The sequence below is a fragment of the Muscardinus avellanarius genome, assembly GCF_963383645.1.
Source record: "Muscardinus avellanarius genome assembly, chromosome: 17".
NCBI classification, from domain to species: Eukaryota; Metazoa; Chordata; class Mammalia; order Rodentia; family Gliridae; genus Muscardinus; species Muscardinus avellanarius.
In genome coordinates, this window is record NC_137803.1 from 18,760,292 (window position 1) to 18,787,654 (window position 27,363).

The following is a 27,363-nucleotide window of genomic DNA, read 5'->3' on the forward strand; positions in this document are numbered from 1 at the left end:
ATGGTTTCCAATAAGTCTATGTTTCTCCCTGCATGTTTGGGAAGCTGTGAGGATCCGCGAAAAGCAATGGGTTTTCTGTAATTCACTACTGTCCTTCAGCTGTGACAGTGTGCAGCGAGAAATTGGTCCCCACAGCAGCTGGGCCTGCATCGCTCCACTGTTCTGTCACAATGAAGGCCCCGCACTGTGAACTGGGCAGGTGGAATCAAAATCACAGACCACAACAAAGACAGATGGAACTCCAGCCTTCCAACAAGGATTATCTAGCACATTTATAAACTAGCATTTTTTACTGGGTCTAACATTTCATCAATACTTGCATTACCACACAGATCCCACGGATTTGGGATTTATAAAACAATACTGCATATATTCTCACAGTTAGCTGGGGATGGCTCAACCTCTGGTTTCAGTGAAGTGCAGACTCAGTTTTATTGAGTGAGAGGTCCATCGTGAATGGACAGCTCACCTCATTCATTTAAAGAACTCCCCACCTAGCCGGGCGTGGTGGCGCAGGCTTGTAATCCCAGCATTCGGGAGGCTGAGACCGGAGGATTGCGGTTCGCGGACAGCCCCAGCTACTTAGTGAGGCCCTCTGCAACTCAGTGAGACCCGGTTTCAAAATAAAGAATAAAAAATAGGGCAGGGGGTGTAGCTCGGAGGTCAAATGCCCTTGGGTTCCATCCCCAGACATGCAAAACAAATAAAATAAAATAAAAATAAAGATTTCCCCATCTGAGCCTCTATCTCTGGTCATGTGACCTGCCAGGTAAAGGGTGGGAGAATCACATGCTTCAAGAGCAGCAAAATGGGAGGCAGGAAACCTGAGTGGGAGTCCTGGGTCTTAGAATAAAGGCTGACCTCAGACAAGATGCTTAATCTCTCTAAACTTTCTTTTAGATCACTGAAGGCGTTGCATCAGATACTGTGGGAAATTTGCATCTCTAAAATCCCATGACTTTATTAAAAGTTTATTGCATGCAAATTACTTGTCACATGGCATGAATGAATAAGAATGAATACATACTTCAGGGTCCAAGCATTCAAGGACTTTATTGATATTTAAGTAAGGTTTTAGTTTCTAGAAGGTACAAAATCCTTAATGAAAATAATTTCATTAAATATATTTTATTTATTTATTTATTTATTTATTTATTTATTTATTGCGGGTCTGGGGATGGAACCCAGAGGCATTCGATCTCTGAGCTACACCCCCTGCCCTATTTTTATTCTTCATTTTGAAACAGGGTCTCACTAAGTTACAGAGGGCCTCGCTAAGTAAGTAGCTGAGGCTGTCCGTGAACCTTGATCCTCCGGTCTCAGCCTCCCGAGTGCTGGAATTACAAGTGTGCGCCACCATGCCTGGCCATTCAATATATTTTAAAAATATGAAAGGATGCTAAAAATTCTGACTCAGCCACTTCCATGTGCTTGGAGGAAGTTGTTTTACTTCCGGAGGTGCCAAGAGTCTGAATGCAAGAAGGCAGTGTAAGGAGCACTGGCTTTGGAGTCAGGTAGACCTCATTAGATCCAGTATTTTTCACTGACTATAGGGTTACTGTGGACAAGGGATGGTTTCTTTCTCAGATTCATTTTTTTTTTTTTTTGTCTCATGTGAAAAATGGGAGTAATCATGTCTATTTTCCTGGGCTTCTGTGTAACGAGATAAGCACATCTGTGACTTGTGTAGGTAGCGAGCGTCTGTTATGAGGACTGCTCCGGGATCACTGGACCCCTTGTACCGTGATAGGTATGTGATAGGTGCTAAAAGAAAAAACTCTCTGTAACAAACTGTTTCTAAAGTAATGCCTCAAAGCAATCCTTTCTCTGGCCTTAATTCTATTCCCCAAAGATAACGGGGAAGGAATTGTCAGTTTTATTTTTATTTTTATTTTTGCAGTACTAGGGATGAACCCCAGGGACATTCTACCTCCGAGCTACACCTCCAGCCCTAGTTTTTAGTCTTTATATTTGAAACAAGGTCTTACTAAGTTGCGGAGAGCCTCACTAAGCAGCTGAGGCTAGCCAAGAACCTGTGATCCTCCTGTCTCAGCCTCTCAAGTACTGGGATTACAAGCGTGCACCACCATGCCCGGCTGGAATTGTCAGTTTTAGATAGGAGCATCTCAGTTTTAAGTTCAGCAAGGAATGAGAAAATTAGTTAAGGACAATATTTACTTCTGCTCACCATTTGTTTAAGGTGATGTCCCCATCTTTTGGGCATGCTTGTGCTTTTCCACCTGTCCTTAAGCATGTCCCTCTTCTTCCCCTCCACCCTCCTAATCATCCGAATGAAGAATCAGAAGAGAATCTCTGGCTGTGCAGCTGTTTCATCCTACCAGGCCCTGAACCTCCATGGTTATCTTTGGACATATCTTATCTTTTCTGTACCTTGGAGACAGGATCTTTGATTATACTTCATAACTATGAAGACCTAATATCGTCCCTTCCACCTATCAGTTACCTCCCAAAAAGGCTTGCTTAATTAATAAACATAGTTTAAATTTTGGCAAGAGAACCCCAGACTAGAAAACAACTGCTGATCTTGTGCTTTTTAGATGTAAAATTTGAAGTTGTATTTCTACAATACACTTGCAATCAACTGGAAAGAATTCCCTCTTAACCTTGAAGCCTCTACGCTTTGTAGAGGACCTGTTTAGGAATCAGCTAGTGTTGAGAGCCTTGTTAGTCATCTGCTTTGGGGTCACCTCGGTCCAGCTTGGGAGAGGGCACACACTGCCCGCTCAAGTGGGAATCATTTGGAGGCAGACAAGTTTCCAAGGACCAAAAGGGACCGATAACCAGGGACCCTGACCAATAAGCAAAAACCCCAACAGTTTCCTTATTTACCCTTCCCTTCCCTGATTTATCTGTAACTACCTTGGTCTGACTCACCCCATGATTGCTTTGTTACTTCTTATGATCAATATCTTACAATGTTTTGGTTCTATCTTCAATAAAAGCAAGATGCTAGTGGAAGGTCAGCAGGAGTAGATAGAGACATCTCTCTCCTCCCAGCCTCCCCAGCTGCCATGTTGACTCCGCTGTCATTCATATGAGAGACTACCCCTCATCAGTCAATCAACATACAGACTTGACAGGGGACGTCCATAAACAGGAGAGAGGCACAGAGTAACTCTGCTGTGACACACGTTCCCCAGAATTGGGCCTGAGCCAGCCGCCCCTCCCCCAAGCCCATCCTCCTAAACTTACAAGAATGGGACTAAAGAAGAGAACATTTCCTATTCTGTATTTTTCTTTTTTGATAAACCTGTACTGAAATTTAGAAAGCACTAGCCTAACAGAAAAGCTTCTTCAAGCTGGGCGTGGTGGACCACGCTTGTAATCCCAGCATTCGGGCGGCTGAGACCGAAGGGCTGCGGTTTGCGGGCAGCCTCAGCTAATTAGACCCTCCGCAACTTAGTACGACCCTGTTTCAAACATAAAGAATAGAGCTGGGCGTGGTGGTGCACCTTGTAATCCCCGCGCTTGGGAGGCTGAGACAGGAGGATCGCACGGGTTCGAAGCCAGCCTCAGCTACTTAGTGAGGCTCTCAGCAACTTAGTGAGACCCTGTTTCCAAATAAAATATAAAATAGGTCTGGGAGTGTAGCCTGGAGGTAGAAGGCCCCTGGGTTTCACCCCTAGTGCCGCCAAAAAAAAAAAAAAAAAGGAAAAGAAAGAAAGAGAAACAATAAAAAAGAAAGAATAAAAAAAATAACAGGGTTGGCGGTGTTGCTCAGAGGTAGAATGCCCCTGGGTTCCATCCCCAGTACCTAAAAAAAAAAAAAGCTTTTTCATATAGCAAAGCTTAACATCACAAACAGCAAGGCAGCTGAGCACGGTTATTCTGTGCACAGTAAATCAGGCACAAAAAGGGGCACTGCAGCAGGCACTGTGAAGGCAAGGCGCGCGCTTGACCCACTGCGTACAACGCTGCTCCCCCATCTCAGTCCACCGCAGTCGGTACCAAGTGTATCATGGATGTACCAGGCCATTTTCAATCTAAATCTTGTTATAGATTAATAAGCAAACATTTTCTTGCTTATTATGCAATTTATCATGATGAAAATTACATTGGAACCCTCAAGGCTACATGCTGATATATTCATTTATTCAGTTGTGGATGGAGAGTCATACTCATCTTCCTGACAAAAAGGATGTAACAGCGAGACTTAAATTACCTACTGAAGACTATGGTATCTGTGTCTGTAGACACACTGCGTGCAGATGAAATGCAAGTGCATCTTGATTTTGCTGACACACAAGCTTAATGCACATTTATTTTAGCACAAAATAAAAACTGTAAATACTAAAACTAAAGCAGAGGCTTCTCCTCCTAGGTAGCAAAACAGGAACTGCCCTGCTGAAATTGTGTTTAGCTCAAGTTTGAAAATCAGCTATTTTACAAAGGCTACAGCAAAATTGTGGACAATCAGAACATGCTAACGGCTTCTGAACATAAACCTGGAGGGCAGTGGTGACCGCAGCCAGCACGGTGGCCTCCTCCAAGGACAGATGCAGCAGGTGTAGCCAGGGGGAGGCCGAAGATGGAAATGTCGTGGGGAGTTGTACGCAAAGGCCAGCTGCTGTGTACTGTGGGTACAAGCTCATGGGCGTGATCACATTCCATCCCGATCCTCAAAGCCAACTGAGAGAGCATTAGCCTGCTCTATCCAGAAAGTCTCCCTCACCGCGCTGCTTCCTCCAGAAAGGGGCTCAGCCGCTCTTGATGTGCTGAGCTCAGGGACTGTAACATTGGCATTGTAGTATTGGCATCACTGCCAATACTGTCACCACACAGTAACATGCACGGAGTGTCTTGAGATGTGCTGACTACTCTTCTCAAAATGATGGAAACCTAAACTCACCTAACATCAGCCTTATGAGATAGCTATTTAGCCCTAACCCTACAGCAAGGGAGGCATGATGGTCAGAGGTGAGGGGAAGGTGGCTAAGATTGCATCCCACACTCTTCCCACCAATCAGTGTTGGAGCATTGGACAGGGAAGGCTCGATCTGCAGATGAGCTGCGGCATTCCCTCTGGCCTTCAGCTACTTCTCTGGTCTCTACTTCTAAGCATCTTGCGGTCAGCAGAGAGCATATAGGCCCAAAGCATGCTAGACCCTAAGAGAATGATGGGGTGTGGGAAGGCAACTCTGAAGAAAAGTGCAGAGAAGTCCAGTTTGTTTTAAAGGGTTGAGGATGCTGGGCATGGCAGCACATACCTGTGATTCCAGCTACTGGGAAGGCTAACACAGGAAGATTGCAAGTTTGAAAAAAGGCCTAAAGATAGTGCTCAGGGATGCAGCACTCCCGGGTTTAGTCCCCAGTACCATCAAATAAAAACATACATACCTATTTAATGTATATAATGTTATATAAATATATAAATCAGGCTAGATGTGGTGGTACAGGCTCGGGATCCCAGTACTTGGGAAGCTGAGACAGGAGGATCCCAGGTTCACAGCAAGCCTCAGCTACTTAGTGAGGCTCTCAGCAACTTAATGAGAGAGACTTTGTTTAAAAATTAAAAAAATAAAAAATAGGGCTAGGGGTATAGTTCTGAGATAGAATGCATAGAATTAGAATGCCCCTGGGTTCCATCCCCAATTCCCCCCAAGAAGAAGAAGGAGGAGGAAGAGGAGGAGGAGGAGGAGGAAGAGGAGGAGGAGGAGGAGGAAAGGAGAAATAGAAATAGGGCTGGGGATATAGCTCAGAGGTAGAATGCCCCTGGGTTCAATCCCCAGTACTGGGAAAAAAAAACATATATATATATATATATATATATATATATATATATATATATATATGTTAATGACAGCAAGGCGTGGTGCGCATGCTTGTAATCACAGTACTTGGGAGGCTGAGACAAGAGGATCGAAGTTCGTGAGGACCCCTGCAACTTAGTGAGACCCTCTTTCCAAATAAAGATTAAAAAAATAGGGCTGAGGGTGTAGCTCGAAGGTAGAAACCCATGGATTCAATTCCCAGTACCAAAAAATAAAGGAATAAAGAAAAGAAGAAGCTGGGTGTGGTGGCACATGCTTGTAATCCCAGCATTTGGAAGGCTGAGACAGGAGGATCATGGTTCACGGACAACCTCAGCTACTTAGTGAGGCCCTTTGCAACTCAGTGAGACCCTGTTTCAAAATAAAGCATAAAAAATTGGGCAGGGGGTATAGCTTGGAGGTCAAATGCCTCTGGATTCATCCCCAGACCCACAAAGAGAAAGAAAGAAAGAAAGAAAGAAAGAAAGAAAGAAAGAAAGAAAGAAAGAAAGAAAGAAAGAAAGAAAGAAAGAAAGAAAAAGAAAGAAGGAAAGAAAGAAAGAAAGAAAGAAAGAAAGAAAGAAAGAAAGAATACAGAGACATCATGAGACAGTTCAAACATCTCTACTACTTCATACCCACTAGGATGACTACACTCTAAAAATACACAAGTGCTGGTGAGGATGAGAAGAACATGAAGCCATGTACCTTGCCAGTCAGAGTATAAATGTTGTAGTTACTTGTGAAAAGCATCTTGACAACTTCCCAACAAGTTAAACCTGGAACTATCCTCTGATCCCATAATTCTACTCTTAGAATTCTACAAAGGCATTGAAACAAATTCTTAAACATGAATGTTCGTACATCTCTATCCACTGTAGCCAAAAGGGAGAAGCAAGCCATATAATCACCAACAGATAAACGTGTGGTATAACATCGATGGAATGTTATTCAGCTATAAAGAGAAACGAAGCAAGGATGCTGCTGCAACATGGATGCACCTTGTAAACGTGCTAGCGGGAGAAACCAGTCCCATAGGCCAAGGCTGCACAATTCCATTTATGTCAAATGTTCAGAGTAGATTGGTGACTACTGGGTGCTGGTGGGAGGAGAAATGGGAAACACTGCTTAATCTATTCAGTGAGTGGTATTGGGGGCTAGACAGTGGTGATCCTTAATGCCTACCATGGCAAATTTCATGTTCTCTCTTTCCCTCCTTCTCTCCTCCCCCCTCATCAGGAATCTGAGTTCTCAAGCCACCATTGATCTCTTCCCATACCACCACCAGCACCAGCACCCTCACCGGCCCACCACTCCTGGCCAGTTGGCGCCATGTGTGTTCCCACTTATTTTGTTTCAGGTACTTGTGCATTCATTTCCTCCTCCCATGATTCTCTCCTCATCGCCTGCCTGGAGCATTGATAACTCCTTATAGCTGGTCTTTTCCTCTGTACAAATGAAACTCCAAAAAGGCTGATTTAAAAGTTAATCTGAATATAAGGAGTAATTCTTCCAACTGTTTGGCCATGTTTTCTATTAGTAAAACATTCTGATCAACTATCAAGTGTATATATCATTTTCCTTATATATACTATGTAATGTCTCCAGGTATAATAAATAAAATTGGAAAACCCTATCACAGATCACTCACTGACTAAGGGCTCAATCTTAATTATATTAAAATTATAGAAACACATTTTCTTTTCATTGTCCATCTCCAAAATTTTGTATAATAAAGATGATGTCAACCAAACTACCAAACTAATGAATGCGTATCTATGTTCATAGCTGCATAATTCACCACTGCCGAACAAGCCAAGATGTCCATCAACAGATGAATGGATTACAAAACTATGAAATATGTACACAATGGAATTTTACTCAGCTGCAAAGAAAAAACACAATTACATCATTTACAGGAAAATGGATGGAACTGGAGGACATTATGCTAAGTGAGATTAGTCAGTTATAAAAAACAAGAAATCAGATGCTCTCCCTAATATGTGGAAACTAGGGAGAAAATGGGTCATAGGAGAAACTATGGATGAAGAAGGAGATTCTATAGATGAGCAAATGAGGTGACCTAATGAGCAAATGGAAGGGGGGAAGAGGGAAATTCTCTAATGCACATGATGTACTTTAACAAACATATTAAAGTCAGTCACTAAGCCAAACATGAGGAGGGAGGAGGAGGGAAAGGGGTGGGAATTGGGGAAGGGCTAATTAGGTGATGTGCACATGTAAGCCTCCACCATCTTGTACCCCATTAAGATGTATGACTATAACACACCAATAAAGTTTTCAAAAATAAAATAAGTAAAATAAAAATCAACAACAACAACAAAAAGATGAAGTCTACATTTGGCCTATGAAGGATACATAACTTATGAAGGCTAACTGATGACTTCTACCCCACAGTCCCTTCCAAACAATGACAAATTAAATTCACTGAAACTCAGCACCTACTTGGCAAGCTGTTTCTCAGCATCTGCACAAAGTTCAAGAAGCCCCATGAGAACAGCAGAGACGTCCATGTAAGGCTCCCAAACCGTGAATCCTCGCCCGATCAGGTCAATGGCTGTCCTACGGATGGTGCTGTGCGGAGGAAGCTTGGGGCTCGGTGGCTGCAGCAGGAGGAACGTCAGTGCCTTGCCTAAAATCATAAAATACAATGCAGGCCAGCAAAGTCATTATACTCCTACGAGACTCTCTTTGAAGTGTACTTTCAAAACATAAACCAAAGCTGGGCATGGTGGCGCACGCTTGTAATCCCAGCGCTTGAGAGGCTGAGACAAGAGGATCGCACAGGTTCGAAGCCAGCCTCAGCTACTGAGTGAGGCTCTCAGCAACTTAGTGAGGCCCTGTTTCCAAATAAAGTATAAAAATTAGGACTGGGAATATAGCCTGGAGGTAGAAACGCCCCTGGGTCCCACCCCGAACAAACAAACAAACAAACAAACATAAGCCAAATGGTTTTGAACAATACAACTATAAGAGATTTTGAGCTTGTGGTTTTAGTCATACACTTTCAAAAGAAAAATGAGGACTACAATATATCATCTACTATGGCATTTAATTATGTAATAGTTACATTTATATAAGTAAATTTAACTTCTAAATATTACAAGTGAGCCGGGCGTGGTGGCGCACGCTTGTAATCCCCGTGCTTGGGAGGCTGAGACAGGAGGATCGCACGGGTTCGAAGCCAGCCTCAGCTACTCAGTGAGGCTTTCGGCAACTTAGTGAGACCGTTTCCAAATAAAATATAAAAAAGGTCTGGGAGTATAGCCCAGGGGTAGAAAGCCTCTGGGTTCCACCCCCAGTACCACAAAAAAAAAAAATAAAAATAAAAATAAATAAATAAATATTACAAGTGATCCCCAGAGACAGTCAACTTCTGAGCTGTACCCTCAGCTCTTTTTTTATTTTGAAACAGGATCTTACTAGGTTGCTGAGAACCTTGCTACACTGCTGAAACTTTCCTCAAACCTGTGATCCTCCTGTCTCAGCTTCCTAAGTAATGGGATTGCAGGTGTGTGCCACCATGTTCAGTGTAGTGTAGTATTTATTAACCTTCGTGCATCTAACACAGTCCATATGTAAAATACTTCCCCTCAGTAACACTTATCACTAAGGCCATGTTGGGATGCAGGATGAAGAAGCAGGGTTCAGAGCTTGAAAACGTCTCCCTGCATAGGAATCTGCATTCCTCCGCACTCTCTGGTATGTGCTGATATATCACAGCAAGCTTAAGTACACTGAAAGTTCTTCATACAAGTTTGTTAAACAGGTTTCAAAGTTGCACAGAACTATTCTAAATAGAAAAAAATGCACTAGATTTTAATCAACATGCAATCATTTATGTTGAAGATTATGCTTACAGTCTATAGCTTAAGCTTAAAGGCTATTATCCACAAAGGCCTGTCTAACTTAAAAGGTATTTTGACATTCAGCAAACACACAAACAAACATAAGGGATTATGGAAAACAAGGTGTAGTTTAGAAGAGGCTTTTGTTTTTTGAGAAGAGACAATGAACAATTAATTAATCAAGAACAGTATAACATACTGAGTAAGGAGAGCAGGGGTTTCAGACTAAAGACGATGAATGAGCCGCGGCGCCAGCCTTTAGGAGGCGGATCACTCAGCCTCAGTTTTCTCTGTCAAATGGTGACACTATTGGCTAGCTCACATGAAGAGTCAGGGTGTGAATGAACTTAGTTCACCTGTGGAGTGTATTTATAAGTGCCTAACACCTGGCAAGTGCTCAAAGAGTGGCAGGCAGGGCTCACCATCAATAACGTGTTGGGTTTGTCTTCTTTTCAAATTACAGCATATAAACTCTCATCAACATATCCATCAAATAAAAGCATTTAATCATTTTGATCTTATAGTCAACTGTTAAGTGAGAATGGCTTGGAGTGGAAGTGGAGTGTATCGTACAGCCCAGTTGTGGATGCACTTTATAAACTGGTGGTTAAAATGGTGTGAATTTAGGATGTCCCCTTAGCCCACATGGAGACCTGGGCAGCCATGTTGGAAGTGGGGCTTGGTTGCCAAAAAGGGGTCCCTGGAGCTGTGGCCTTGGGATTATATACAGCCCCTCTTCCCCTGTTCCCTCTCTTGCTTTTGGCCTCCATGATGTGAGAACAGAAACATGCTCTCTTCTTCTCTCTGCTTTCTACCACTATGCCCTAAGCTCCACAGACCAGGCCTGACATGGACTGAACCTATGAAATCTCCAAAAACTAGGAGCAAATAAACCTTCATTCCTCTAAGTTATGTGGTCAGTTGTTTTGGATCAGAGTAGGAAAATGTTGACTGAGACAGTGGTTCTAAATTTCTTCTCAGTCAAGCACAGAACCCTTTAGGAATCTACTGGAAGTCATGAGTCCTTTGCCCAAGAAATTACATACATATACATGTTCACTAAATTCCGCAGAAAAAAATTTAAAAAGGTCATGACTTTGGGTTAAAAACTTATGTGGTAAATGTAAAAGGCATAAAAGGCATGTGTGTGTGTGTGTGTGTGTGTGTGTATACATATATGTATACTGTAAATATATGTATTCTGCCATATATATGTATATGTATAGTATCTGACAAAACATCCCAAAATTCATACTTCATATGTGTATTTATAAGTTTTATTATTCTATTTAGCCATGTAAATATAATATGTATAACTCTCCAATTTGCTTTTGGATGAAAGAAATTCATGAAATCCTTTATAAAAAAGTGACCCACTGTTCTCCATTTTCTGCCAATACTTGTCCTTAATTACTGTGTTTGTAAATATAATTATTTCTGTGTATTTCTCTTTTCCTCAGTAAATTTATCAGCTCCTTGAGGGTAGGAACTGTGTTTCCTGTAGGAACTGTGTTTCCTGTAGGAACTGTGTTTCATGTAACTCTGCATCTTCAAAACCACCAAACACAGTGCCTTGCATACACTGTGGATCTGAAATAGAAAACAGATCTGCTATTACTGCAAATACTTTATATTTCCTCTTTTCCTTTGTTTTCTTCTTTTTTCTTCCTGTCATACTGGGGATTGAACCCAAGGGAATTCTACCTCTGAGCTACATCCACAGCCTAATTTTTATTTTTTTTAAATTTTGAAACAGGATCTTGTTAAGTTGTTGAAACTGGTCTTGAACCTGTGATCTTCTTATCTCAGCCTCCTGGATACTGAGATTACAGCCATGAGCTACTATGCCAGGCTCTACTGTCGTATCCTTTCCTTCTTTCCTTTCCGTTTTCTTTCTTTGTGTACTGGAGAGTGAACCCAGAGGCTAGTATATCCTTAGCCCTATTTTGGTTTTGGTAAATATTGAAAAGGGTCTCGCCAAGTTGCTGAGGTTGGCCTCAAACCTGGGATCCTTCTGTCTTAGCCTTCCAAGTACTCAAATTACAGGTGTTCACCATCATGCTCGGCTGTACGTACATTTCTAATGCAGCTCCCTGCCCTAGTCTGTCAGAACAACATTACAAAATGTCAAGAACTTTACCACTTTGCTGTTTATTTCCAGGAAATTGTAAGAGCTGCAGAGATTGGACTCACCAGCAGCAATGGCTTCCAATCTACCCAACAGGGCTCCCTGGAGGTGCATTCTCAGTAAGTAATATGGCAGAGGGGAAGTAAAGTTGCCTAAGTACAATGTTTTATAGCATTTCAATCAGCGTTTCCCTTTCCTGCCGTATTCATTACAGGCGGGAGCTCGCTGGCAGCGCTGGGCACTGCGCTGGCTTCTCACAGCCTCTGTGATAGGAGCTCCAGGGGCAGCTTCCTCACCACTCACACAATTTTTCTCCTGAGAGTGAAAATAAACAGTAAGTGGCTGACTTCTTGGTATTTTCTATCATTGTTCTGACAAAACAGAAAGGACGACCAAGGGGACGTGATCACTTGTCCTGTGATGAAATGACAGAAAAGGAAAAATCAGCACAGGATCTCCAGAAGACCCCCGGCCCCTGCGGTGGCCCCCGGTGCCCGTGGCCACCCACAGAGCACAACCCTCTGCTGGTGGTGACAGTCATCAACTCAGCAGGAGATACAGGGTGGGCTGCAGTTACCTCGCTTATCTCCTTCCTTCCTCTCTTTCTTTTCTTCTCTGTTCTCCACTTGCATCTTCCTTCGTTTCTCCATTTTCTCCCTCCCTCCTTCCTTCCTTGGCATAGAACCCAGGCAGGGGCAGTCCACTTTAGAGCTACACCCCAGCCCTATTTTATTTGTTTTTATTTTGAGGCAGGGTCTCATGAGGTTGATGAGAGTTCAGCTACTTGCTGAGGCTGTCCTTGAACCTGTGATCCCCCTGTCAGCTTCTCAAGTACAGGGATTCCAGGCATGCCTCATTTCTTATACCATTCATGGATCTTATCAGTAAAAATCCTCCTTCAGGATCTTTCCTTTGATCGAAATTAGACTCCAGATGACAAAACACAGCTACAAGGTACTTTTTACCACTGTGGAGGCCATGGGGAGAGCACTGAAAGAAGGAGAAGTGACCAGGTGGCTAACTTCACACGCACATTGAAAATCTACCAGGAACTGTGTTTTGCTTTGCTTTGGGGTGGGGGTGGGCACTAGAGGTTGAACCCAGAAGCATACCACCTCTGAGCTACACCTCCAGCCCTGTTTTATGTTTTGTTTTGAAAGAGGGTCTTGCTGAGTTGCAGAGACTGACCTTGAACTTATAATCCTCCTGCCATAAGGTTTCCTTTTAAAAAAAAAAAAGAGATTTTTAAAATTGGTACGTTCCAATCACGCATAGCAGTGACTCAGTGCTACATCTTTGTACACGCACATAACATAGTTTGGTCAGTTTCATTTTGTTTGTTTTTTCTAACAAGCTGTTTTGGAATTATGAAGACATGTGAATGTTAAAATTACACATCTGTCTCTGACCACTTATTTTGCTACATAAATAACAGAAGTTACAAAGGATTTTTTAGTGAAGCCCTTTGTTTTTCAGCTACATTGATTAGGAGCATGGTTATGACTTTACTGTTGCCAGAAATAACCGCACTGATGTTCTAAAGGAAGGAGTGAGATGCCTGTGATTTCACGCGTTATCAGATATTCTTCCTGCTGATATCAAAAAACAAGCCTTTTCAAAGGTTGTATGATAACGAGAAGGGATAGATATTCCTTTCTTAAGATATTTTGCATTTTCTCATTAAGGTTTTCTAACTTATAATTAAAAGTGGCACACACTTGTAATTCCAGTAGTTGGGAGGCTGAGACTGGAGGATCCTGCTTCATGGCCAGCCTTAGCTTCTTAGTGAGGCTATCTGCAACTCAGTGAGACCCTGTTTCCAAATAAAAATTTAAAAATTGGCTGGGGGTTTAGCTCAGAGGTAGAATGCCCCTGTGCTCAATCCCAGCACCTCCCCACACACACAACAAAAAATAATAATAATTAAATGTAATATAAGTGCATTACAAGATGGACCAAAGTGATGTAAAAGCCAAAATATATTGATAGGATTTTTCCTATTGCTAGAAAGTGTCTCATGGCAGAATTTTATGAATTTTAAGTTTACCCTCATAGTTTTCTTAAGCATTTACTAAACCCCCACTCCTCAATATTGTATATTTTAGTTTGCCCAAGATGGAATTTAATTTTGTACAAAACTATATGATTATTTACTTGCTGTAAATAATCACTATTCCATAGTATCTTGCTGAGTAAGCACAGTGGAGAGGGATGCTAGCATCTACCACCATGATTCATCCCCTCATAAAAGCCTCTCTGGTGTTCATACTAAACCAGTCAAGTAACTGGCATAATATTCCTTCTAGGCTTTCCACAATGTGGTCCCAACCCATCCATCCCAAGACTCATGCCCTAGTTATTTACTGAGTATTGCTATATTATACCGAGTGCTGGAAAACAAAAAAGAATGAGACTCCACTTCTTTCCATAAGGAAATTCATTCTAATTCAAGAGACAGGTGAGTTAACAGGGAATTCAAATATATCATGAGCAATGTTATAATATTTATGAATGCAAGCTACCAAGACAGAACGTAATAGAAGCACCTAGTCCCATCTGTCGGGGTACAAGAAGGCTTCTGTGAAAGGTAATCGCTATGCCAAAACTTAAGAGAGTTAAATAGAAATTAGCCAATCAAAAGAGAGGAGAATACAAAGGCAATATTCCAGGTGAAGAGAGAACATGTGGGAAGTCTAGGAAGTCAGAGAGAACATTAAAGGATCAAGGGATTATGCACAGTTCAACTGTGTGTGTGGGGAGAGAGCATTCCTGTGGCAGTAGATATGAAATTATGAATTAGTAGAGCCATGCTCAGGAGTTTGTTTATTCTAGCAATAAACAATGAGAAACCATTGGACGTTTTAAGTTATGGAGAGTTCTGATCATCAGATTTTACCTTTAAAAAAATTTTTTTGTACTAAGGATTAAACCCAGGGGCATTCTACCACCAAGGCATACCCAAGTCCTATTTTGTATTTTATTTTCCAACAGGGTCTCACTAAGTTGCTAAGGCTGACCTCGAGCCTGCGATCCTCCTGTCTCAGCCTCCCAAGTACAAATGAGATTAAAGGCATGCCTCACCATGCCCACCACCAGATTCTCATCTTGAATCTATACTTATGTTATCTTGTGATTAGAAAGACACAAAACTTAGTGCTTTTAGAATTGTGAATTAAGTAACCTTAGAAAAACAGTCTGTTTCTGTGTTTTGGAAGCCCACAGAAGGATGGTCAGCTGCAGCCTGTGTATGGGCTCAGGCCTTTACAGCCAGGCCACGTGGGATGACCATTGTGTGTCTCTGAACACGCATGGATCTTTGTAATCATGCTGTATTCATGATGCTCTCCCCAACTATGGGTTCAAAACTCTCTATGACCATCTCAAGTCCACCTCTTTCTACTCCTCAGTTAATTTCAGCCACAGTTCCAAAGTCTTCCCAAATAGAAAATTAAATAAGTTACATGTTTTATCTTTTTTCATGTAAAGAAAAGGTGTTTGCCACTGATGCCACAGCTCAAGACGGGCCACTGTATTGTCTTGGCTCTGGCTGCATTGCTCTGTGGCCGTGAAATGTCTCACCATGTCTAGCACAGCATCCACTTCACAGGCAGAAGAAGGAGAAGGGTGAAGAACCAAAAGACCATGTGCCAGTTAACCAGGCCCTCCTTTAAAAATCAGATCCAATCTTACTGGTTAGCATTACATCATGTTACAGCCCCTCTACTTTCATGGAAGGGTGGGATATGTAGGTTGTTAGGGGGGTATACTGCCATGTTCAATGAATTGGTTTTGTTTATATAAAAGGGAAGAGTGGTGTTTCTGCCATATCTTTCATGCTTATGCTAAAATATATATATTTTTTAATGCTGGAAACTGAACCCAGGACTTTGCATATGCTAAGCACACACTTTGCCAGTTAGCCACAGCTCTATTCCATTCCTTTTATTATAGTGAATACTGTTCACACATTTAACAAACAACAACATACTATGTTTTGGCATTTATTCTATTGTTTAACGCTAATTTTATTTATTTACCTCTTCAAATCTGCTATACAGATAAGTTTCCTGGGCCATATGAAATTTTAAGAAAATACTTTTCTGTTTGGTATAAGGCCTAGCACAGTGCTTTACATTCAGTAAATACTTAACACATATTTGTCACTTTGGCAAATTCTGAAATTACTCTATACTGTATATGCCCAGGAGAGTCAACATAATTATCAGCAGATTAGAAATTTCCAAGAATCTCCTATCCTCCCCACAGAAGAGTTCCCAGGGTTCTATGGTAAAATGGTAAAGACACATACAATGTAGTAAATATTTTTCATAAAAGTGAATTATTTCAATTTAAAGAAGTGCTTATTCTGAGGTTAGACTCTTATTCCCTGTATGGTGAAATTGTTATTACCATTGGATGAATAAGAGGGTTTTTAAAATAAAATCATGTGCATAATTTCTAATGTCTGGACAAAGCAAAATAAAAAAGTTGGGAGTACTAGTAAATATCCTTAAATTTGATTTTTAGAAATTTTACTGGCCCATAATATCCAAAAGATTGCAAATCACTGCCATTTGCAATAAATTTACTGTTCTGGGGAACTAAAAAAGTATCTTGTCTGAGTCTAAAAGTCACAACCAGTAAATTCTATTACTGGTCACTGGCTCTTGACTGCAAATGTCAAGGGGCTTCTAACTCAGCGTATTAAAGGGTGGAATTTGGCATTATTCAAGTCAATGTGGGGCCATATTCAAGGCTAAATGATCCAATTATTGTCTTTCCTACCTAGAAGTGGGGTGAGTTTACAGATACTGTGGGGGGGTTAGAATGAGAATTTACTGTGTAGTTGGTCTCCCCTCCTCCCATCGCTGTCTGTCTAGCTGAATGTAAAATTAAGCTACCAAAATGCAGACGGACTCAGAACACAGGAAGATAAATCGAAACCAAACAAAATCCTTTAAAAAGCAGAAAGCACTAAAATCCAGCATTGGATAAATCACAATTAACTCACACCCTCTGGCTGCTGAGAAACTAATTCTGTTGTCATGCAGTCAAGAGTAATAACAATAGCTCATATTTTAGTGCTATTTTATCTCAAGTTCTTAAATTATTTAAAGGGTACCAACCTTAATCTTACTCTTTTCAAAAAGTGCTACAAAAGAGCAAAATTGCAAGAAAATATTTAGACTTTGCTCTAAAAGCAAAAATGTTCAAAATGAGAAAAAGATTGAGACAGAGATAACAAAATAAAGCCTATGTAAGCTGTAGCTAAAAAGCCGATATAGAATGGCTAACTTGTTGCTTTGGCAAGATGAATGTCCAATCATGAACTGACCAACAGGACAACTGCCTAGAATTTTATAGTATTTAGCTAGTTATGGTAGCCTTTTACAAAGATTAACCTACATTAACACACACACACACACACACACACACACACACACACACACACACACACACATACACCTTTGTACTTTAATATTAGTATATGGAATTATTTAGTGAATTTCTTTCCTGGAGCATTTATTTATCCTTATCATAAGGTACATGTTCAATTTGTTGAATTTTGATTGTAAGAAAATACATTATTAGCTATGTCGGGAGTGGTGGCCCATGCCTGTAATCCCCAGTGTTTGGAAGGCTGAGACAGGGAGATTGCAGGTTTGAGGTCAGCCTCAGCAATTTAATGAGGCTTGTTTCAAAATAAAAAATAAAATAGGGCTGAGGATGTAATTCAGAGGTAGAATGCCCCTGGGTTCAATCCCCAGTACCACACACAAAAAAATTTATAAATATTTCTATAAGCATCACAAATCATATTTAGTAGCTTCTGTTTGCTAATAAGCAAAACCTTCTATTGCTATTTCATTTTTCCCCTTCTTGTATTGCTAGCACAGTTTAGGGACTGAATTCGACAGAAGTACCTTGGGTACACACACACACACACACACACACACACACACACACACACACGGAGTCAGCTGCCAATTATATATAGTAACAGAACATCAGAGTTACCTCTGCTCCTTATTTTCCATAACCCTTTTCTTAGATCCCACTAAGACAAGAACATGAATTATGTAGTATTTTTTCAACCAGTTTCTATTTGTGCAGAGTAGCACTAAATAAGAAAAAACTATTTTAAAAGTTGTAAAATCCATGACATTTTTCTAACCTTTCATTTTCTAACCTTTATTTCTCTATCAATATCATTATTGTTGTTGGCACTAGCATTTTGCCTAAGTTTTCCCAACCATGCTTCCCCAAAAGCCTAAAGACCTCAAAGAAATTCCCTAGTTATCCCACAGGCAGTCAGAGTCAAACCATATTTATCAAGGCAGAATGAAATTTTCTTACGGGAAGTAATACAAAGCCATAGCATTTCAGAGAATACTCTAGCGCCCCGAGAGACCGTCCATAACTATCCCTGCTGTCCTGCAGGTAGGAAATACACACTGGCCATTTTCTTGGGCTTTGGTCACTCCTGCGTCAGTCACCAGGCCTAGTTCTGATTATCTCATTCCTCATACTTGAGAGAAAATCATGAAGGAAGAAATGGCCACTAACCATCCTTGGCTCTGAGGAGTAAAGAAGGGCAAAGAGGTCAGATTAAAAAAATACTTTAATTAATAGCTCAATTACAAGGACGTTCCCATGGGAGAACATATTATATGCACTTTAAACCAAATGAATTTATGATGATTTGTGCCATTACAATGAGTGCAAAATGAATTAATAATGATTGGCCACTTATTTCGAAGTGTAATCAAGAGAATGAAGCCTTTTCCCACTTGCTGATGTCCATCAAAGGACAAGGATGGCAGAGTGCCATCTAGAATTCTATCCCTTTGCTTCATACAGATACTTGATCAAAAATGATTCCAATGTAGTGTGCAGTGTTCATGAATATGGAATATCTGCTAAACATTTCTATAACAGATGCTCTGTATGAAGGCAGCTATTAAAAACTTTTAAAACTTTTCACTTCCCGCATAGCATAACAAGAAGCCATCATTTCACTTATCAAAAGCCTAAAAAAATTTTTGTTTAATTAAGGAATTAATTCTACAAGGATATTTAAAACTGCATTAGACTAGTATTAGTTTAATCAAAACAGTCCTAATTCAAAGTAATTAGCTATTTCCTATCTTATAATCAGGAGAGCACAAAGTTAAAATTTTCTTTTGATGAGAACACACTTTTTTCTCATGCTGATGAATTTCAGATTAACCAAGTTATGTCATACAGGAAAATTTAATGTCATTTTGCTTTTGATATAATGGATTTTGGATGACAGACTAAAATATGAGAAAGTCCGACCTTCTTACAAATAAACAAGAGGATATTGCTTATACATACAGCCTTTTTTCTGCCTAAGGAAGGTAAAAAAAAAAAAAAAGTGCTGATTGTTTGATAGTCTGGGCCAGCATCAAAGAAGTACAATAACAGAAACAGATGTTCATGAGGTTAAAGGGGTGCTAAAAAATCTATAATCTAGCCAGGTATGGGGGCACGCCTGTAATCCCAGTACTTGGAAGGCAAAGACAGAAGGACTGCAGGTTCTAAGTCAGCCTCAGCAAGAGTGAGATTCTCATCAACTTACCAAAACCATATTTCAAAGCAAAAATAAAATAGGGCTGGAGAGTGTAGCTTGGAGGTAGACTGTCCCTGGGTTCAACCCCCAGTACCACAAGAAAAAAAAAAAAAACCTATAATATACTGAGTATTGAATCATCCAAATACTTCTATACCCTCTTCCCTGAAGGTAAAGGGTTAGTGAATGGAGAGAGAGAAAGAAAGGGCAAGAGGGAGGCTAGGTAAAGGAGAGGGCTACTAACAAGAGAACAGCAGGGTTTGAATCCTAACTCCAGCACCGAGTAGCTGAACGGGTCCTTGGCTCTCAGAGTACTTGTTAGATGCCTGCAGTGGACCAGGCACAATTTGAAGCCCGGGTCAACAAAATGTGCGTGCTTGCTAAGGTTTAGTCTAGCGGAGACTTAAGAGCCAAATGAACATGCAGATACCAAAAGCCATACTAAGTGTGGGGAGGAAAAATAAGGCAGAGGAGTTGCCCAGAAAGTGTTGCAGCAGGAAGAACTCTGCAGAAGGTGACCTCTGGGCAGGGCCCTGAGAGGAGTGAGAGGGGCGTGTGGCTGTCTGTGGGGAAGCAGAGAAGGCCCAGGGGAGGCGGCTTGCTTGGGACATACAGGGTGGCAGCATGTCCTGTGTGGTGAGAGACAGGGGACAGGGGGGAGAAGGGGATGGTGTGTGAGGGGGCCATGAAATAGAGTGTGCAGTGCAGGGCTATGGGGTATGTCCTTAAGAATACGGGATACGCTCTTCTGAGGAATAGGGGGTATGCTCATGGGACTCCTATGGAAGGTAGGTGGACAGCGGCCTTGTTGCTTTCAGCTTAGATGGCAGCTGGGGACTAGGTACGGGACAGTCTGGAGCGAGGCCTGTCGGGAGGCTCCTGAAGTGACTCAGACCTGATAGAATGAGGCATTAGGTGATAAGAATAGTAATGGAGTAGTGAGAATTGTCTGAAATTCTGGTGTGTGTGTGTGTGTGTGTGTGTGTGTGTTAGTGGGGATGGAACGCAGAGGCATGCTATGTCTGTGATATATTCCTTATACTCCAGCCCTATTTTATTTTTATTTTGAAACAGGGTCTCCCTGGGTGATGAAAGTCTCATTGAGAAGATTTCAAGAAAGAACAGCAGGTGAGAAAGAAAGGAAGGTAAAGAGAGTCAGTCTTTCTTACAGACTGTAAATAAAGTATTTTATTTCTCGTGACAGTGATTTCTTTTGACTGCTCATAATAATTTGGTGGCTATGTAACATTTTATAGCTAGAAAATGATGCATGAAATGCTATGAGTATTTCTGATTTATGTGATATGCATTTCTCACTAAAAGTAGCAGTCCGTGTTCTAGACCTGGCTTCTGGTAGCCTTCTTTGGGCCTGATCACCTCTGAGAACAACCAATCAAGAAGAAACGGCCTTTTGAGGCAGAAGCTCACCTTTCTAAGGACGGGCTCCCTGAACAATGCAGCCTTACTCTTGTTTTGGTAGGAAGGTACTTTAACCTTTCCTAATCATCTACATGCCATTAAACATCCTATGAGAGGACACTTGTCAAATGGAGTTCAGGGTTCTGAAGACGCTGATGAACCTCTCTAAAGCAATCTACCTACTACTTAGTCCAAAGCACACACTCAGCTATTGTATCCATTTGTACTAGCATTAAGAATTTAATTATGGGCCCAGGGATGCAGCTCAATGGCAGAGCACATACCTAGCAGGTGCAATCCCTGGGTTCTAGTCCCAGCACTAGGGAGTAAAGGACTACTGGTGCAAGCCTGTATTCCCAGGACTTGGGAGGCTGAGACAGGAGGACTGCAGGTTTGAGACTAGCCTCAGCAATTTAGTGAGACTCTCAGTAAACTAGTGAGACCCCGTTTTATAATGGAAAATAAAGGACAGGGGTGTAACTCAGAGGTAGATGCCCCTGGGTTCAATATATATTATCAAAAAAAGTACATGAAATCAAAACAATGACCTTGTTCAAGAAATATGATTAATGTTAATTAGACCATGGCAAAAGAACTGAAAAGAAATATTTTATTATAATTTTATAACTGCCTCTTCTTTTAAATAATTTCCATAAACTAATTAAGTAAGGTAAGCCATCATTACCAGAGAAATCTCAAAGTAATCTTATAGGTAGTCCAGTGAAGATTAAAATCATATGAAAAATTACTTGATCTCTTTTCTAATAACCACAGGGAAGCATTAACTGGAATAAAGAACTGCTGAACGTTAACCCTTTGTAGATATATAGTCAAAGAGCAGTGAGTGTACGCCCTTTGTAGATACTAAATAATAAATAAGCAGTGATACGCAGACTAACAGAGAAATAGGTTCCGATTCATTCTACATGCTGGAAAATGGACAAATACCAGCATCCTCTCGGTACAAGCACTTTAAAACGCTTCCTTTCTTCACATTTATTTTATTGAGGTTGAGTAAGGGGAGGAAAAAAGATGAGCAAACAAAAGTCACTCTGCTGCCCGTTTCTCAGTCTGGACATCTTTGTTTAAGCTTTGACTTGGCTTAAATGAACGAATTAATATTGACAAAAACATCAACTAAGCTAATGAGTTGTTAGTTAAGGCAATAAACATGTCACATTAGAGTCAGCGCAGTAAAGAGGTAATTAGCCCTGGAAAAGCCCTGCTGATTGGAGCTGCTGAGATCCTTTGCTCTTCACCTTTGAGTCCATTATGTAGCCCAGGCGTCGTGGCTGTGCTAATGGGAACCGGCCAGTAAACAGCAGCCTGCCTGCAGCAGCTGAAGTCCACACGCGAGAGTCTGGGACACAAGGGGGGTACGCGTATTGACAGGAGTCATCTACTCTTGGAAATTTTAATTTCCATCTACATGAAAATGTGAAATAGGGACAGATGCTAATGTTAAACCAAGATGGAGGACAAGCATATTTCCAAAGAAATATGTAAAGATACACGTATTTTTAATCATAATGATACACAGCACTATATTAAATAATGCAGAATAAAACAAAGGAAAAAGCACTCCAATCATGAAATACTCTCTTCTATAATTAAGGATGCTCTGATCATTCAACATAAAGTACAGGATACTGTCATATGATAAATATCCCAGCTTACAGGTGCAGCCAAGATCACAGACAATTAAAAAATCTTAGATAATGTTTGTTATCACATAAGACCAAAAAAGAAGGGTTCTCCCACTCCCTTATTCTGAAATCTGTAGGTTTACATGAAATTGCCTTTTATGGCAGCTTGCTCTATAATAATCTGTTTCTTTTATAACCTCTCGCTAATTTTACTGACTTGCCTTTAGAACAATTTAAAAAGCATTTCAAAGTCTATGTTGAAAAAATATTAAATGCTTATAGATAAATCACAAATAGCCGGGCAAAAAATATCTATGTAGGAGTAGAACCACAATATATTGTATGAATAAAATTCCTATTCTTTAGTTTAGTGGGTCATTCCTACAGTAAATCAAAAGACTGCTGGAGACTACAATTTGAATTCCCATAATCTTCATGTTAACTTCCAAAAAATTATCAAACATATGCTATGTTTTGACATTGCCTGTAATATTATACATGCATGTCTATAAAATACACACTAATGTTATATATGCATATCAGTAAATTAATATTCCATTATTAGAAGATACTTATTTTTTCTTTGGAAACCTTTTTTCCTTTTGAGCTTAAACGCAAACACACCATGCATTCAATCTAGCAAGAAACTGCCATTCATTTTTTGTGTTTTAATAAGTTTATGCCACATCCTTCTAAGACGGAAGAAAATACTCCATCCTAATTTTGTTATTACATAAGTGTGATGAAAGAAATGGCTAGATATGCCGTTCCCTGCCACTAGTGCAGCACACGTGTGTGTCCGGTGCTAGAGGAGGAGGGACAATGGGACATTTACTATACAGTAAATCAATATGTGTTATCTTTTTTCTGGCTGAGTAATTCCAAAAGGGACAGGAAGCAATTAGCTGCCTCATGCCTTATTGGCTGCTGTATGGTTTTAATATGATATTTTCGCTTCAAATATAGCTCCTTTTTACTAACTTTGCAAAATGGTTGTATATGGCTTAATTTGCTTTAGCTAATTATTTTACATAATCAGATTTAGATTGAAAAGCACTATACTATAGCCTTCATTTTCAATAAAGATGAAAGAAGTAATGCTGTAAACCAAAAGAAGCCATATATACTTCCCGCCATCCTACTGTCATTGACAGTTAAGCATAACCTGAAATAATATACTGTTAGTATCGCTTCTTATATTATCCGTATAGCATATAAAAGTTCAACTCATTCTAAACTGTCTAAGAGTAATAAAGAAAAATAAATAAGGTTGTCAAATATTTTAAGGCTTTAGATCCATGTATGGATTTAATTTTATACAAATGTATAATAATTTCATGTCTGGGTAATAGATCATAGAACAATAGTGCTCAATTTTTTTATCCCAACACACTTGATGAACATGGCATATTATCAGACTATGTCTGAAAACTGGGGTATCAAAATCGGAGGAGAGCCCAGTGCCACGAGTACAATCTTAGGGTCCCCCAGACAGTTTAGACATGTCCCTTGCTCCATACCTCCTTCCTGACGCCTTTCTAATTAGAAGGCAAAAGCTACCCTTCTCTGTCCAATGGCTAAAAATCTATAGATCACTGTAGAGAGCTACAAATTAAGATCTGGATTTTAATCCTAAATCTACAGTTTGGCTACAATTCGATCTTGGGTAACTTATACTGTTAGTTTCCTTGCCTAATAAGATAATTAAAATAGAGATAAAACCTATTTCTTGAGTTGATAATATTAAAGAGGATAATGTGTACCTGCCAAACACAAATATATCATATTCCTCTCCCTCCATTTTCCTGTGTTTAACTACATAGGCTATTCTTTATTTTTCTTCAAACAGAGATATTTATAAGTTAAAATGAGAAAATTAACTTTTTAAAATATGCTAAGCTTCTTGGACTCGAATCTTTTAAAATACTATAAATTATTTTACCAAGCAGTAAGAAAAGAAATGAATAAATAGAGGGAAGAAAGAAAATAAATTTTGTAGACTGTCTGTTAGATGACAGGTGCTGTGCTGGGTGTTTACATGTGGCATTCCTTTAACTCTGAAAATAGTCTTGTGAGGGATATAATATTAATTTCAATTTTGAGAATAAGAAAAATAACTTCTTAGAAAACTTAACATACTCTTGATCATACTATTAGTTCACCTGACTTGTAATCCTCTATTATCTCCATCTTACTTCAAAATATATTAAAGTAAGCCAGGCGTGGTGGCGCACGCTTGTCATCCCCGTGCTTGGGAGGCAGAGACAGGAGGATCGCGTAGGTTCGAAGCCAGCCATGCTGGCTTAAGAGACCCTGTTTATAAATAAAAATATAAAATAGGTCTGGGAGTGTGGCCTGGAGGTAGAAGGGCTTCCAGGAACCCCAGTACCACCAAAATAATATATATATGTAATCCTCATATCACATTCCACACATAAAGTGCTATCTGCACAGGGACTTCATTTAATATGCAAATAAGATGCATCGTATTATTTTCTCCTGCTAATCACAGCTTCACTCTAAATTAAAGAGCAGGTGCCATGGCAGGTTCAACTGCCAAGTAAGTGTGGGGTTAATGCAACATGTACGTAACGTGAAAGCCTAAGTGGTGGAGCTCTCAGGACAGCCTCAATGTCCACCTGAACGCTCCTGAACGCTCTACGTGTATTAACACATTAAAGTTAAGTCAGAGAAAGGCAGACAAATATTGTAACAACCAACTCCCCAGCCTTCCCCCTATTAACTTTGGCCTAGTTAAACTGAGCTAGCAATGCTATTTTTCTTCCTCTCAAAGTCTGCAGAAAGTGAATCAAATGTGAAGGCAAGATCAATTCTGTTCTAAGACAGTAAATGAGCTTAACATCAGACCTGTTCCAGTTTTATGGAGAGAGCCTAACTATATGAGCTTAAATGCATGTTTACAGAACTATATTACAGAGGCAGGAACAAGAGAAAATACACCCTTCGCTCCCCCTCCTCCGCCTCTTAATTAGTGAATTTCATGGCTACTAACAGGAGCCCAAAAGTTTCACCCCATATATTACGCTATCCTTCTGTACAGATGCTCTGGGCTGAGTGGCCGTGTCCCCCTAGAATTCACAGGTTGAAATCCAACCTCCAGGGTGCTGATATTAGAGACAAGGCTTCAGATAGGTGATAGGCCCTCAGCACTAATGGCGCTGGTGGTGCTCTTACAAGATGCCCAAAGGGGCTAGTTCCTATCTCCCATCATGTGAGGGTGTAGCAAGGGCGAGCCACTTAGGAGGAACCAGCCCTTATCATATACTAAATTTGCTACTCCCTTGATCTTGGACTTCCCAGCCTCCCAAGCGATGAGCAATAGATTTCTGTTTATAAATTATCCAATCTAAGGTATTTTGTTACAGCAGCCCAAAGGGGCTAAGACGATAGTTAAAAATTAGAACAAACTATTTTCGTTCATCATTTTGTATAAACGTCAAGAGCTAGAGTGATCCAAATTTCCCATTAGGCACATCAGAACGCCTAGGATCATAGAGATTATTATGGTTTGCTCTAAATTAAAGAGCAGGTGCCACGCAGGTTCAGAAGCCAGAGCCCCTGTGTTAGAAACCGGCATTCCAGGCCGGGGGTGGTGGCGCACGCTTGTGATCCCCGCGCTTGGGAGGCGGAGACAGGACAGAAGGATCGTGCTGGTTTGGAGCCAGCCTCACTGGCTTATGAGACCCTGTTTCCAAATAAAATATATAAAATAGGTCTGGAAGTGTAGCCCAGAGATAGAAGGGATTCCAGGAACCCCAGTACTGCCAAAAAAAGAAAAAAAAAATAGAAACCGGCATTCCCTTTAAAGAAATACAAAGTTCCCAATAATAAATGGGGTTCAAAATTATTTTTATTAAAACTCTTTTAATTGTAATCATACCCCAAGGTTTAGTACTCTGGCACTGAGGGAGCACTAAAAAAAAAAAAAATCTTGAGGCATGAATAAATGAATTGATTTATACTCCGCCATGCACATTTTATCTTTCAAGGCCTTGGTCAAGTTTACTTTAAACCAAGACTTGCTGGCCACTCCAACTTTTTTTGTCTCTCAATTTCAGTTGTTCATTCAAAGAAATACAGACTTAGGAAGCTCAGAATTAGAAGGATCTTTATTTTATTTATTTATTTAGTTTTAGTTTTAGTTTTTGCAGTACTGGGGATTAAACCAGAGGCATTCTAACTCCGAGCTACACGCCCAGCCCTATTTTTTATTCGTTATTTTGAAACAGGGTCTCACTGAGTTGCAAAGGGCCTTTCATTAAGTAACTGAGGCTGTCTGCGAACTGTGATCCTCCTGTCTCAGCCTCCCAAATGCTGGGATTACAAGCATGTGCCACCATGCCCGGCTAGATGGGTCTTTAGACTGCTCTGGCCCAGAGGTTTGTAATCTTGGCTGATATTTGCAATCAAATGAGAAACTGAATGAAAGCAAACCCTTGGCTCCACTGCAGACCTGTCCCTTGCTAACACCGCCTAGTGGCTTGGCCTTCACGACTCTGCGGGACAGGCAGTTCCATTTCAGACCTCTTTTTAACCATGTAAAGTTTCAAACACAAACAAAAATAGAAAGATGAGTACTGTCTATTAAACCTTGCTCTAACCAGTATCTGGCTTCAGCAATTGGCCCTCCTGGCCAGCCCTGCTTCATCTCTGCTCCCACTTACTTCTGCCAGAGCCATGAATTGCTTTGCAGCAAATCTTATCCCTAAATATGTCAATATGTATATATGTGTATATATGTATATATGTGTATATGTGTATATATGTATATATGTATATGTGTGTATATGTGTGTATATGTGTATATATGTGTATATATGTGTATATGTGTATATATATGTGTATATATGTATATGTGTGTATATATGTATATGTGTGTATATGTGTATATATGTGTATATGTGTATATATGTAT

General features: G+C 40.4%; 1 protein-coding gene across 2 annotated transcripts in view; it reads right to left on the reverse strand.

The window, feature by feature from the left end:
* The window catches only part of WDR7 (WD repeat domain 7), a gene marked incomplete at both ends in the record, with an annotated part of 323,548 nt that overhangs the window by 102,185 nt on the left and 194,000 nt on the right, over nt 1-27,363 (reverse strand). For both annotated transcript variants that reach the window (XM_080714515.1, XM_080714514.1), the window contains one exon: nt 8,238-8,424. In XM_080714515.1, coding sequence (XP_080570641.1) covers nt 8,238-8,424 — 187 coding nt within the window. The remainder of the gene's footprint in view (nt 1-8,237; nt 8,425-27,363) is intronic.